The following is a 14,937-nucleotide window of genomic DNA, read 5'->3' as shown; positions in this document are numbered from 1 at the left end:
TTATTGAGTCATATGAAACAATTTAAGACAAATACTGTATCTTTTTGTGTAGTCTGTCAAACGTTGTAATTTTAAATACTCAAAATTTCAAAACATACTGACTCTTGAGCTTCAACTTCATGAAACACATTTTGCTCACTTAACTAACAGTTGATATACAATGAAATTTATTATGAAATGATACTTACTAGAATTATATCCTGCTGCCTGATTTTAATATTTTCCTATAGAAGGGAATACATGGTTTCATTAATAGGATACAGTGCATATTCGTTCTTTAGCTTATTCAACAATCATCTGAAATATTAGTACCTTAGGAAATTATTTTTATCTTCTGAGCAAATTATTATTTATCTTATCCTTCTTGGCTCTAGATAATACTCTGCTTTTAACTTTTTTTTTTTTTACTTGATTCTATTTGTATTATTGTTAAATTAAATACTAACATTTATTCAGTTATCATGAGAGCAACAAGGGCGATAGTGAATTAGACTGGAATAATCAAGAAGGCTTCCTGGAGGAGTAATGCATGAGTCTTAATGTCTGAATAATAGTTTCCTGGGAAAAGACGTGCAGAAGAAATGATAACAAGAAAAGGCATAGAGTTGAGAAATGATGTGATGGGTGTGTGTACAGGGATTGAGGGCAACTACAACCAGGGTAGTGCTTTTAGAGTCAAGTCTGAAGCAGGAAGATGTATTAGACAAAACCAAGGAAGTTCTATGGGCAGAATCTTTTTTAAGAGGGACACAAGGTGCCTGCCCTGTAACTGAATAATATAGTCAAATATAGGGGGAAATGTATTAAAACTTCATATTTAATTTTTCTTATACCTTTAAGAATTTGTATTTTTCCATTTGTTTCACATATGTGTACATGTATAATAGATTAATATGTATTTAGAGAGAGAGAGAACAAGAGAAGGTGAAAACTCAAATTATTTCACTCATCAAAACTGTTCGGGGCCACTGTTCTTGATCATAGAAGGTTTTGTATGACTTACTAAGGGATCTGAACTTCATCCTATGGTCATGAGAAACCTAGGAACATGAACAATAGTGAGAAGATCTGATTTGCATTTAAGTAAGTTACCCCAACATTTTTGAGAAAGGATTTGAGGAAGATAAAACTGTAGGAAGGGAAATGGTTTAGGAAGCTGTTGCAATCATTCAAAAGAGAGAAGGTGAGGACCCAAATGAAACTGTTGTAGTATATGCGGATTAAAAAAACAAAAAGGAGTGAAAACATGCAGGTCTTGGTGATTGATCAGATGTGGTGGTAAAGTAAATAGATGCAGAGGAATCAAGTGCAAGGCTCTGATCTTTAGTTTGGGTGAAGAGGACAATTTTCCTCCCAGCAGCTGAGAGAGGGCACAGGTAAAGGAGCAGATTTAGAGCAGCCCTGATAGGTTCACCTTCTGACATGCTGAACTTGAACGTCTTCATGACAAGAATGCATGAGTTCATGCTAGATTATTCATTCATTGAGTTTTTTACCTTTGTTGTCCAAAGTAACGCACTGGCTTCTGAGCTAACTAGAAAGGTAAAATGGAGCCTTTCTTTTAATGCACTGTCAGTATAGGTTGAGAAACAAGTGAGACTTACTGTAAAATGACAGTTGGTGCATATGGCTGCCAAGTACTTACAAGAGGGTTATTGATTCCCTGGGAGAGCTGAAGGAGGCTTCCTGGTCATTTTGATGCCCTCTATAATACATCTAGCCTTCAGTAAAAAGTATTGATATATATATTTTTTTGTAAATTTTAGCCAGAACTGGTTCATGAAAAAGAATCATCGTGTTTTTTTCTGAAAGCTCAAAAAGAGCACACTTATTTATTTATTTATTTAGTGGGGGGAGGTAATTAGATTTATTTATTAACTTTTTTTAATGGCGGTACTGGGGATTGAACTCAGGACCGTGTGCATGATAAGCATGCACTCTGCCACTTGAGCTGTACCCTCCCCCGATATACTGTATTTTATTGTCATGTTAGCTGTGATTCATTAACAGTAAAGTTAAGCTAGAAAATGATTATATCATAAAGTTCTTGTCTATCTATCACCTATGAATTATATGATATGCATAATGTTTAAGACAGCCATTGAGGACAGGAATTTATTTGTTTTTTACCAGTGCCAATAATAAATTTTTTTATTCTAAAAAAATTATTCTGGGGCCTGCTTTTTAAGTACAATACACACTGAGTATCAAGTTATCTTTAAAGCAAACTTTCATGTAACTTTTAATGCTAAACTTAACTTTGCCTTTCTGAAAATACGGGTGTCGCTACGCATCCAAATCACTGTTAACTTTTAATATAATCGTAGACAGTGGCTTTGAAAATATATAGCACTGTTTGAGTGTTTATTTTCAGGAAATGTTCTATCTTCTTTGTGATTTCCTTGTATGATAATAAATCATATTAGATGCTTCTCCTTTTACAGAGGAAATATCCAAATATTTTCTGTCTAGTTTTACATTTATAAAGATGATAGTATGTTAAACTAAAACCACATTAAAACTTCAAAAGCCTACAAAATTGCCAAATTTATTAGTATACTTTTCATTTTGTTATGTCGTTTACTTTGTAGTTTTAATTTTAATAATTGATACTTTATTATATTTATTATGTACCAGGCAGTAAGTGCTTTAACAAAGCATTCATTTATTTATCCTCACAGCAACTCTATTATTCCCAATGTACACATTGGGAAACTGAACAAAAAGATATTAAGTAACTTTCCCATGTCATAGAGCCACTAAGGGAAGGGCTGAGATCTGCAACGCGGGAAATCGGAACACAGTATGCAGACCGTTAGTTATTATGCAACATTCTTCTCCAGTAAATTTCTTAAGTCGGTTGGTTATTTTCTTTTTTCACCAGGGGTGAGGAAGAATAAAAGTCCAAATGTATTTGCTGGAAAGTCCTCTGTTTTTTTAAGGTTTATACTCCATCCTTGTCTGATTTACTAATTTGAGGCATAACATAGAAACCAAGCATTTGAGGAACAAGACTTCTGCCTTCTCCTATTCAAAAATAAAAGTGAAACAGAATGGCAGTGTTTCCTGAAACAGGTTGATGGTTTCCTGAAGAAATGTCTGAGTAGGTGTCCCCTGAAGATACATCTATTCAACACGCTGTCTCAATTTTACAGCTTAGTGTTGGAAGTCTAAAACAGAATAAATTAAAACAATTTCTCCTGGGATCTGCAGTCAGTCCTCTTCTAATCTGAAGGTGAGAGTGGGACAGCACATTTTAGTTCTGCCTGAAAGTCACAATGAGGCACACTGGGGCTGTGAGAACTGTCTTAATGCATATGAGGAACAGCACAGTGCAATGGCTTTGAAGACAATAAAACAGTGAATGTTTAAGAAAATATGAAAGATTCTTTTGGTTACCCTGAGAGGAAACAGTTCAAAACCTGCAAATGGAATTGCTTTTATAATAAGTATGTTTAATGCAAATTCCATTCAGGACACAAAAACTAGACAGGCATATATTTCTTATTTGATGAAACAGTAATTTAAAGGAGAATGTACATTATCTAAGGTTTCATAACATTGTACCTTAAGGAGATTAAGATATCTAAGACCTTTGAAGTCTGCAGATTTTATTTTGTTTACTCACAAGATGGGGTGCGTACTGATTTGTTGCTGTAGGAAAATTGCCCGTTAGCGTTTGTATTGATTGGCCTTTCTCAAAATAAAAGAAACAAATGTAATTCATTAGCACTTTATTATTGAATCCCTCTTCATGTGGAATATCGAGAACTTGGGTCATTATTAACCTGCAAAATGTTTGAAGAAATGATTTCAAAGTTGGAAAAGAATAAAAAGTACAACTTAATTCTTATCTGTACCCAGGCCACTGATAATTCAGAGCTGACTGTCATCACAGTGTTTGCTCACACCTCTTCCTCAAATGACCTTGTTGCCCCTTCCCTCCTATTACAAAGGTGACCACATTTGTTAAGTTGGTTCTTTATCTGAACTAGGCTTCCGTAAACTATTTTGTGCATCAGTCCTAATCCAAATGCTCCCCAGTCTCAAGGATCAGCCAAAGATTCACTTCTTCCATGAAGTCTTTCCTGATCACCTTGACTGACCTTGTCCTCCTCTCAGTTTCTGTAACGCTTAGTCTGCTCTAGAGGTTGCAACTGGTGCCCCAGGATGCACAGTGCGCCAAGAATGGGGCATGATTGGAGACCACCAGCTGCACCAGTAGTACTAAACCTTTCATTTTGATTATGCAACTTACTAGTTAAACAGTGATTTCACTTAACATACATGTGGTTAGTTATTTTAGTAATAAATTATTTGCTTATAAAGAGTATAATTATTACTATATTATATATTATCACTTAATGCATTATAAAATATACACCCAAATAGAAATTTTAAAAGGACAAGAGACAAAAAAGTAAAAACCATGAGTTTAACTTTTTTTTTTTTGCATTGCCTTGGATTTTCTTGGTTTTCCTAGTCATTCCCTAAAGTATCACTTGCTAGCTCCTCAACTTTGATGTTACTTGTCTATAACATATGATTTGATATGTTAAAAACTTCTATCTTATCTAGTTCTAAAAATCATTTTATGTAGCTTCCCAAAATGCAGGGATTGTAATAAGGTGAACAGTTAAGGTGGAGAAAATGAGTGCTAAGAGAGAAACTAGGGAAGAAAAAAGTTACGTGAAACTAGAGATAAGATGCACGTTGTAAAATTCTGTATTTTTGAAGTTGGCAGCAAATTTAATTTTCGTATTTCTAATAACTAGTGCAGGGAGAGAAATATAATCAATTTCAGGGCTCACAATGTCTATATAATTTTTTAAAAATCAAGCAGAGGGTACTTACCTGTGACATAGGACACATAGGTAGTTCAGTAAAAGGCAGCTTGTTGGGACTGGAGAAGGATCAAAGCACAGTAATCTTATGAGCTGCCTTGTGATTTGGGCTTGATTCAAGCATAGATTGAAGAGCAGTGGTTTCTAACAGATCTGGGGCCAGTGGTATATCAGAAGCAACTGAACATTTTTTTTTTAATAATTTTTTTCAAGTTAAAGTCTCCCCACAACTGGAGAAAAAAAAAAATCCCTGGAGCTGCTATTCTGGAGTTTCTGTCAAGCCTTTTCTCCACCTTCTGCCTTTGAAAATCCCATTAGTATGGGCCATTAATAGCAGTGAGATTGTAATGGGTCCTAAGATGGGACGTGGCTGGGGGGGAGTAGCATTTCATAATTGAAATCTCCTCCTCGAGCTCTAACAAGCGAAATAACAAGTGTCCTTCTTCTTATCTGTACTTCTGACAGGTGAACTAGTAGTTCTCCAGCAGCACACTACCCCAGACTACGCAGTTTTAAATCTCAGGTGTGGCTGCATCTTCAGAATTCTTTTAAAACTTCCCCAGGCAATTTGAATGGGCAGCCATTTGAGAACCACTGAATTTAAATTACAAAAAGGCAGCCCTGTTGCTGAAAACGGGGGCAGTGGTTTCTTTTTGAAGAGTGATTAATCAGAAAGGGGAGGGAATGATAAACTGAGATGAAAGGGTGGGGGGAGGAGCTGGGGATAAAGTGTGAGCCTGGGGCACAGTATGAAGCTGCCACTGAAAATAACCTGGGGGCTAGGGGAGCGTGTGGCCAGAGCACCTTTTAGAATAAGGGCATCTAATTTTCAGTTTGAAGTTTTTATGTTATTGTACTAAATCTTCCTATCCCGTGTTTCCATACTTTGTGTTGTACTGTTTGTATTTCAACTTTGTATATATCGTTCTGCATGTGACTGTGGGTGAGAGTAAGACGTGGATTTAAATAATTAAAAAAAAAGCCGAGTCCTGTATCTGGGCTGAAATGAGACAGGACAGAAATGAAATACTGCATTGAGAAACATGATTGGAAAATGTAGGAGTGATATGCCAGTCTCTTCTTTCCAAAAATTAGAGAAGGTGATATTTGAAAGAGTGAAAGAGAAGGTTTAGATTAGAGGTAACTGTCATATCTGTCAAAGTTTTAGAATGAAAATCAGTTTGGAGACCATTATCTTAGCTGAACTAGAGGAGTTAATGGATTGTGTAGCCTTAAGACAAGTCTTTTCGAATGTAGAAACAATTATATTCCTGGGCCTGTTAAGATCACTGCTGATATATTTTTTTTTCTTAAGAAATGCTTATATTTCTGACCTTAAAGGTGAGAAAGTTGTCTGCAACCAAAGCTCATCTGAAAGTGGTAGCAAAGAAAGTCCAAGTAAGAGTTGGAGTGGTGGCAGGGCGGGGGATATTGTTCTTTGTGGATCCAACAATCGGAGTTAAAAGTGCAGGTTCTCTATACCATTGCTGCCACAAGTTTGTGTTGATTCCCTACAGCCAGATCTTATTTGTACGTAACAACAAAAGCTAAAAATATAACAACAAAATCCTAACAGCTGTCTCTACAGAGTAGTAGAGAGTGTATCGGTTGACAATAGGTGAATAACCATAGATAAAATACCCTCTAGAACTCAAGTCTGAAGGTTACAAAGAAATGACAACACACTTTATACAGAATTTTCCGTTAAGTTAACTTTCGGGATTGAGCATAATCATCTATTTTTAAAATATGAGAGAGTATAATGGATCCAACAGGATGGAAACAAAAAAACTAGATAGAAAAATTAAGCTAGTCAAATTTGTATATTTTAGTACTTCAATTTCTGTTTAAGTAATTTTTTTTGGTAAACAAAGTATTATTGGAATGCAGCCCTTCTCATTTATTTTCATAGTTTTACTCATTAATTTTTTTATTGAAGTATAGTTGATTTATAATATTGTATTAGTTTCAGGTGTATAGCATAGTAATTCAATATTTCTATACGTTATACTCCAGTTAAAGTTATTACAAAATAATGACCATAATTCCTCGTGCTGTGTACCATATCCTTGTTACTTACCCGTTTCATATGCAGTAGTTTGTATCTCTTAATCCCATACCCCTGTCTTGGCTCTTCCCACTTCCTTGTCCCCAGTGGTAACCACTAGTCTATTTTCTATATCTCTGAGTCTCTTTTGTTTTGTTATATACACTCCTCTGTTTTATTTTTTGGATTCCGTATATAAATGGTAACATAGAGAATTTGTCTTTCTCTGTCTGACTTACTTCACAAAGCATAATACTCTGTCTTCGTCCACATTGTTGCAGATGGCCAGTCATTTGTCCTTTACCTGACAATGTAACACTATGAACCAAGATAGATAAACATGATGGCTAGTTCCTGAAAATAAGAATCTTTAGAATTTTTTGCATGGTTCATCTGTGCTTCATGGAGGTCTTCATGGTTGAATCAGTTGAATATGAAGGTGCTAGTGGAGTTCAATAGTAGTTATAGAAAGTCCTAGACTAGATTCTTAATTGGGGGAAAATTGTTTGAGATAATTGATTAATGTGTTAAAATAAATCCTACCTACTAAAGCTATGCTGTGACTCAGCAATTCTCCCTCTGGGCATGTACCCAACAGAAATGACAGTGTATGTCCGCTCTAAGACATGGGCAAGAATGTTCATATCATTATTCATAATAGTTAGAAATTGGATGCAATCTGAGTGTCTAAAATACATACACAATTTATGATACTTTCACACCACAGAAAAGCAAGTTATGTGCAGCCAAAAGGATCAGTATAATAATCATAATAGTGAATGAGAGAAGTCAAGCCAAAAAATGTACTGTATGATATCATAGCAAACTTGGAAAACCAGTCTATGGTGATAAAAGTCAGAATAGTGGCTGCCCACTGGGGAAGATGAGGGCTTCTGATTTGGGCAGAACACAAAGGGGACCTTTGAGATGCTGACAGTGATCTGTATCTTGATCTGGGTGGTAGTTACATGGCTATATTCCATAAGAAAAATTCATTAAGTGCTACACTAAGGTTTGTGCACTTAAATATGCATAAATTATAAATTACAAAGGCATAGTAAACAGTGAAACAATTAGTCTCAAAGGGATCCAGTTCTATACATTTCTATCACTAGTTTGAATAAAGATATATAAAACTTATTTACCAAGTTTGTGGATATCGCAAAAAAGATTCATTGGATAACATATGATTTTTTTTGAACTGTCAACAGGCAGGATCCCTGATCAAATTTAACAAGCTGGCATTTAATAGAATAGATGTAAAGTTGTGCACTTGGGGAAAAAAAGTGACTTAATAGCAACTAGTAGCATGTTCTGGGAAAAATCATATGCTTTAACCTTTTTAGCTCCAGACAATAGAGCTACTTAATATGAGGAAAACTTACAGGGGAAAAGGAAGATCTATATTACAGCTAAAATTGGACAGTACTTTGGGATACTATATTCCCTTTAAGTGAAAGTAAAAAATTAATTCTTAGCTTAGAACAAAATTGAAAGAGAACCTAACAGTCATCTAAACTCTGCTTTCTCTTAGTTATGTTTGTATCTCTCTTGCTTTCTCTCAAATTATGTTTATACAAGGAAAGTGAGCCAGGAGAGACGAGATAACTTTGTGCAAGCCTCATGGTAAATAGTGGAACAATGATAAGAACCCAGTTTTAGACTCCTCTTACTTTGGTCAGAAACCTTCCTAGTATGCTGGTGATTGTTTCATTAGAAGAGAGAAGCATGGTAACCTTATACATTGTATTTTATCTTTTTCCCCCCCGTATTTGTATAGGGTTTTCCAAAATAGCATGAAACATGGCTTTGAATTTTCTAGGACCCAACAGCCCAAGATAAAATGGAGTTTAGTGTGTCCACAACGGTGACCAATAAGTGTTTGTTAATTAATCGTAAGGAAATAGGCCACTATGTGTTATTACCTTAAATTACACATTTTATTTGCCAGTTTTACAATTATATTATACATTACTTATTATCATGTGCCTTAAGTTAGTTTACTCCAAATTCAACTCCAGAAGCAAATTCCATGATTTCAGGGTCTGTCTGTCACATTCACTGTATTCTTATGGCCATAAGAATGCTTAGCACATATTAAGAATTCTATAAGTATCTGTTGAATGGGGATAATTAAAGTGAAAAAAATTTTTTTGGAAGTGTCAGAATATAATTATGATAGCCTTTTCTTCTCTTACTATTTTCATATATATTTCCATTTTGTATCTTTACACTTTGTTGTAAAATTCTGTCATCTTTCAGCCTGATTCTGTTACTAAATAAGTCACTCACCCTAATTTATGTTTATTTTACAAATTTTCACAGATATTAGAAAACATATTCTTATATCTTGATGAAATTATTCTATTTAGAGTGTGTAGATGTCTAATATATACGTGAAAACATTGATAACAAAAGGAGATTTGGTTATGAATGAGTGATGGTCCTCCTTAATGCATCACTACATGATTGATTTACTTACTATTCTTGCAAATATACCTAAAAGAATACAAGGAAACCTCTAGTTCCTCAGTGCTATGATCTTACTTAACCATTTAGAGATTGCCGCAGCATTACAAATTAATCTATTATCCACATATTGAATATTCATGAAGTGTCTACTGAACATGTGACTGTGTTGGCAAAGGTCGGGTCAGTTACATTCCCTACCTATGAAATGCCTCATAGTCATTTTCTAAGGAGAAAGGCAAAGGTGCAATTTCAGCTCAATATGGTAAAAGTATATGCAAGATGTAGTGGTGTATGTGAGAAAAAATGAGAATAAAATTTTGCAGAGCTGGCTAATCTTTTAGTAATATGAAAGTAAGGTCACATAAACATTTAGAGTCCTTTTTTTCCTAATACTGGTGAAGTTCTTGTCAGTGTCTTCTTTGAACTCATAAAAACACTTGTCTTTACTACCTATATGCTGTTCATGCCACACTACCATGAATTGTTGGTCATTTTTCATGTGCATACGTTCTGTTCCTTAATTAGCTTGTAAAGTTTCTCATGGTAAGATCTGTGTCTTCCTTCTCTCCTCTCCCAACCAGTCTTTGTACAGCACATCACATTCATTCATTTATTCACCAGATGTGTACTTTCACCTTACTATGTACCAGGGACTATTCCAGGTGCCAGGGATAAAGCAGTGAAGAAAATTAAATCCCAGCCCTCAAAGACATTATATTTCTGTGAGACAAGACTGACACTAAAGAAACCAACCAATAATTATATAATGTGTTTGACAGTAATAATTGCTATGGAGAAAAATAGGTTTTTAAGGGAAATGGAGCATGGCCAGAAAATAATTTCTATTGAGTAGTCAGGGCAATTTTTAATAAGAAAGGGGAATATTGGAGCTAAGAAAGAGCTGTGCAGGTATCTAGGAAAAGAGCATTCCGAACAGAAGACGAAGTAGTGCAAAGACCCTTAGACTGAACAGTATTTGCTTTATTTTAGGAAGAGGAAGGTCTTGTTGCTGGAGACGGGTGAGAAGAGGGGAGAGTGGAAGGTTAGGTGCTGAAAGAGTGTTGAAGGATGTGGGTAGATGATGAAGGTCCTGGGAAGCAACTTTGCTTTTTACCTTGGATGAGATGGAAAGTGATTAGAAAGTCTGAGTGATGGGGAGATAAATGGTCTTATTTACTTTTTAGTAGAGTAACGATGGCCTCTAAGTGGAGAAGAGACTCACGAGGGAAGGGGAATCTTGAGGCAAGACTGGAAGGTGGCCCCGGGTTAGAGGCTCTTGCAGCCCTTCGGGTGAGAGTTAGTCATGGCTCGCATTGCATTATAAATGGAGAGTGTGAGGTGGTGGGATGAGGGGTAGGATTTGAAAGAAGGATGAAAAGAGCCAAAATATTTAGTAATAGATTAAAGATGAGAGTATTTGGTGACGGATTCAATGTGAAGTGTGAGAAAAGGTGATCAAGGACAATAGGAGGTTTTAAGCCCAAGAAACAAAGGAGGGAGGTAGCCTCCACCATATATATCACCATGGCATGGGGAGCTGCCATGTGGACGACTGCAGGAAAAGCAGGTGTCAGGCAGAAATTCAGGATTTGTCCTCTGCACATCAAGATTGCCTTTTCTACATACAAGTGGAGATAATAAAGTAGGCAGCTGGATGTATGGGTCTAATGTTTGCACAAGAGTTGGACTCTACATGTAATACTTAATATTGATGAAAAATAATGACTACTTTTGTTGATTGATTCACTCTTTCAATTATGGAAACACATTAACTGATACTTTGACAAAAGTGGAAAAAATCAAACAAGTCCTTGTTTTCCAGATACATATTTGAAAATGATGTCTGCTCTGCTTCAAGCAGTTGTCTATCTGACTTAACCACTGTTGGGAATAGAGGCTATTTGAAATTTTTCCCCAAATAGGTAAAAGAATTTAGGCTATATTTTGTTTGAAGGAGAATCCCCAAACGTCCTGATAAATGGCTTTATTATACTAATAGCTTTTTCTTTATTTCCATAGTCTGTCACTGTGCCAGATGGAAATTATATTGGTCTTAAAGGATTTGTTCTCCAAATGGCCATGTAGGTCACAACACAAAAACTAACTTGTTGGTGACAAATTTATTATTTAATGATTTGTCCCCAGTGTCTTTCTGGTAACTGTATTTAGCATCATTGGTCTATAATTGTTACCCTTTATACATATGCATGCAGATGTAATATATTTCGTTTATAGTCTTTAGACACATTTTTCATTCAAATATTCAAAAAGCACTGTTATTTAAAGACTCTGTGATAGCATAGAGTCATTCTTCAAGTGTTCTTAAGCCCATTTGTACAGTGAGAGTTTGAAAAAGAATGCCTGGGGTTTGTAGTTGACATTTGGGAAGGTTACCTCGAAAGGAATAATTGGATGATAAGGTATTTTTAAGGCTTTGTACGTTTTGAATGACCTTATGCTTAAAGCACCCTTGATATATTTGAAATGCCCCTATGCTTCTTTCCATTCTCCATCTACTCTGAGACTTTGCTGATTATCTTCAGGATATTCTCATTATATTTAGAGGACTCGGACACAAGAATAGATGTTAGGAGAGAAACTATAGTCCAAAATAATATGGTTTGATATCAAGTTAGAAAATTCATGGGGTATAAGTATTTACCAAGTTAAAATGAGTAGGGAAATAAAGAAAAAAAAGTAAAAGTATGTGATACATTATTTCCACATATATTTCAAAAATGCTTCTTAAAAAACCATTTGACTAGATTTTCTCATGTTGTTTTCGTATTTTTCTTACCATTTGTACTAGTAAATTTTCCTGAAGAACACTTACGCTCCAGCACAACCAGGATGATAACTGCCCCCAAATACTGATGTAATACGTCCTCCTAATACATATGTCAGTCAGTACCTTTTATAGTGTGTTTCCATGTGTTTTTTCCTTCCTTTTTTATCCATAGAAAATGATACCATCTACTGGACAGACATGGGCTTCAATAAAATTAGCCGGGCTAAAAGAGATCAGACTTGGAAAGAAGACATCGTTACTAATGGCTTGGGAAGAGTGGAGGGGATAGCCGTTGACTGGATTGCTGGTACAACCCATGACTTCCTCTGTTTTGGTTTCGCACGTATATTGTTAGGGGCTCAGTCTGCTTCATAAAAATTCTGTTTCTAACTCATAATAGTGGGGTTTTTTTTGTTTTTTGGGTTTTTTTTGGTACTTCTAGCCGCAGGGGTAAATAGCATCTTTTGCTTTTGGCTTCACTTTTTCTAATGCTTTTGAGCCTTGGATAAGTGTTTTTATGTAGAAGTAGATGATGTAGTGTTAACTTTGCCCAAATCTCCTGAGAGTTCCATGAAGCTGGTAAACAAAAAAGTTAGAAGTTCTCTTTTGCCTGAAGTCAGTAGAAAATAAAAATAGAGCCCTTCTTCAGGTGAAAGAAGTTTCAATTTATTTTTAACATGTGAGTGTATCATTATATGGTGTAAACCACAGATATGTGAGAGTGGGAAGTATTTGCATATTTAGTTACGGCTTTCTGCTTAGGAAATGCACATATTAAAAAAGAATATAGAAGTAAATAATTTTTAATGGTTATGGGAATGCTAAGAAGGTTAATTAAATAATTACGTAACTTTTTTCTCACAGCTATATTATAAACATGTCTGTGTTTCTCCTAGGTAACATATATTGGGCAGATCATGGCTTCAACTTAATTGAAGTTGCAAGACTCAATGGTTCTTTCCGTTATGTGGTTATTTCCCAAGGCCTGGATCAACCGAGATCTATAACTCTGTACCCACAGAAAGGGTAAAGTTAACATTTTATATATATTTGAGGGGGGTTAGGTGAATTTTCTTAAGGTCTATTTTAAAAAAACTCCAAACATCAATATTAATTTTTATTTTTAGTCATAATGTCTAAAACAAATCTCAAAAATATTTTACCTAAACAGGAGCAAAAGTTTATTTTCACTTTGTCATGTGTATTTTAGTACATATTTGATGAGTTCACATTTATCATGCAGCTCTTTCATGTGTATATAAATCCAAATGAGTAGCACGTCGACATTTTTCTAGATTCTCATTTTAAAGCTCTGCCCTGTAACTATTTACATATAAGGGAGTCAGTTATTTGTGAGTGAATGGAATAACCACTTGGTAGCTAGCCTTATTCTCCAGTATCTCTAAGGCTTCAGTTTCCATTTATGTATCTGTAAGTGCCGTATCAACATGTTCACCCCAAGCTTTTTTTTTTTTTTTTTTTTTTTCATCTTAAGTTCAGGTAAGTATGTCTACCTGTCTTCTTGACATTTCCAATTTCCATTTGGACACCCTAACATATCTAAAACTGAAATTAATTCAAGCTGACGCCAAATTCTGATTTTTTTTCCTTCCAAACATGATCAGTCTACCACTTTGCATCTTCATTGCCTCCACCCTGATTACATCTGTTCTTGCATGACACAGATACCACTGCAGTAACTTCCCAGTTGATCTCCTAACCTCACCAAAGTCTGAAATTTCTGTTATGATCCTTCTTAATCAAGCCCTATGTAAGTTTTCAACCACAAATTCCTGCTCCTGGCTCTTCACTCTCTCAGTCTCTGTTGGACTTCTTAGATTTTTGAAATATTTCAAAGTATTTCCTATTCTCTTCCACTCGTAGCCTTGGAGCAGCTCTTCCCCTTTACCTGCAGTATTCTCCTTCCTACTCTCACCTTGATAAATTTTATTTATCTTTCTCTGGCTTTGCAAACAGATTTTATCATTCTGTTATATGATACCAGAGCACCCAGTACTTCTATTTTTATAAATCCTGTGCACTAATCCTTGCTTATTCACTTACACTTATTTACTCAGTAGCACTGTTTTTCACTGGGCTGGATGATGTCTCTATTCTTTACTAAATCTCTGTGAGAAGAGCTATGTGTGTTTGGTCTGTTTCTCCATCCCCAGGGCTTGGTACAGTGGCTGGTAAAGAGTAAGTTGCTGACTGATAACCATTTTTCCCTTAAACAATAATGTAAAGGCAGTCCTATTATAAAATTTTATATTACTCCTCCCTATTGTGTTTCTCACATTGCTATTATGACTTGACTGTAGAGGGTTTTTTTTTTTAAGTAGGTATTTTTATGTTAATAAAACTCCTATGCCTTTTGGAGTAAAAAAGAGTGAAGCGAGGGTGGTCACACAAAGGTATATTAGATAAACAAGTATAAGGAACAGTGATTTAGAAATGAAGTCAATCTATGTGAAACATCAAATCAACTCTCATGAAAATCCACATTCTTTCCTATTTGTTATAGGTTGAATGTACTTTCCCCAGTATCATTGCTTGCTTCTCTTTCTTGACAAATGCTACACAATTGTCATAATATCCGTACAGTGAAAGAGGAAACAAAGAAGTTTAATATAGGCGAGAGAAAGCATGCCAACAAATCTGTCACACTTCGAGCTAAAACTAAGATTATAAAACAGAAACTGAAAAAGCTGCATTGGTTAGGAATTCTCACGGATGCAAGTGACATAATTTTAACAGAATGTGTTAAATCTGTAGGAGCTTCTCTT

General features: G+C 35.3%; 1 protein-coding gene across 4 annotated transcripts in view; it reads left to right on the top strand.

Moving 5' to 3' along the window:
- The window catches only part of LRP1B (LDL receptor related protein 1B), a 1,592,931-nt gene that overhangs the window by 1,138,799 nt on the left and 439,195 nt on the right, over positions 1–14,937 (top strand). For all 4 annotated transcript variants that reach the window (XM_064484732.1, XM_031451350.2, XM_064484731.1 and 1 more), the window contains 2 exons: positions 12,324–12,458; positions 13,048–13,177. In XM_064484732.1, coding sequence (XP_064340802.1) covers positions 12,324–12,458; positions 13,048–13,177 — 265 coding nt within the window. The remainder of the gene's footprint in view (positions 1–12,323; positions 12,459–13,047; positions 13,178–14,937) is intronic.

This window comes from Camelus dromedarius, chromosome 4 (assembly GCF_036321535.1).
Source record: "Camelus dromedarius isolate mCamDro1 chromosome 4, mCamDro1.pat, whole genome shotgun sequence".
Taxonomy (NCBI): domain Eukaryota; kingdom Metazoa; phylum Chordata; class Mammalia; order Artiodactyla; family Camelidae; genus Camelus; species Camelus dromedarius.
This window is presented reverse-complemented; position numbering and strand designations above follow the sequence as displayed.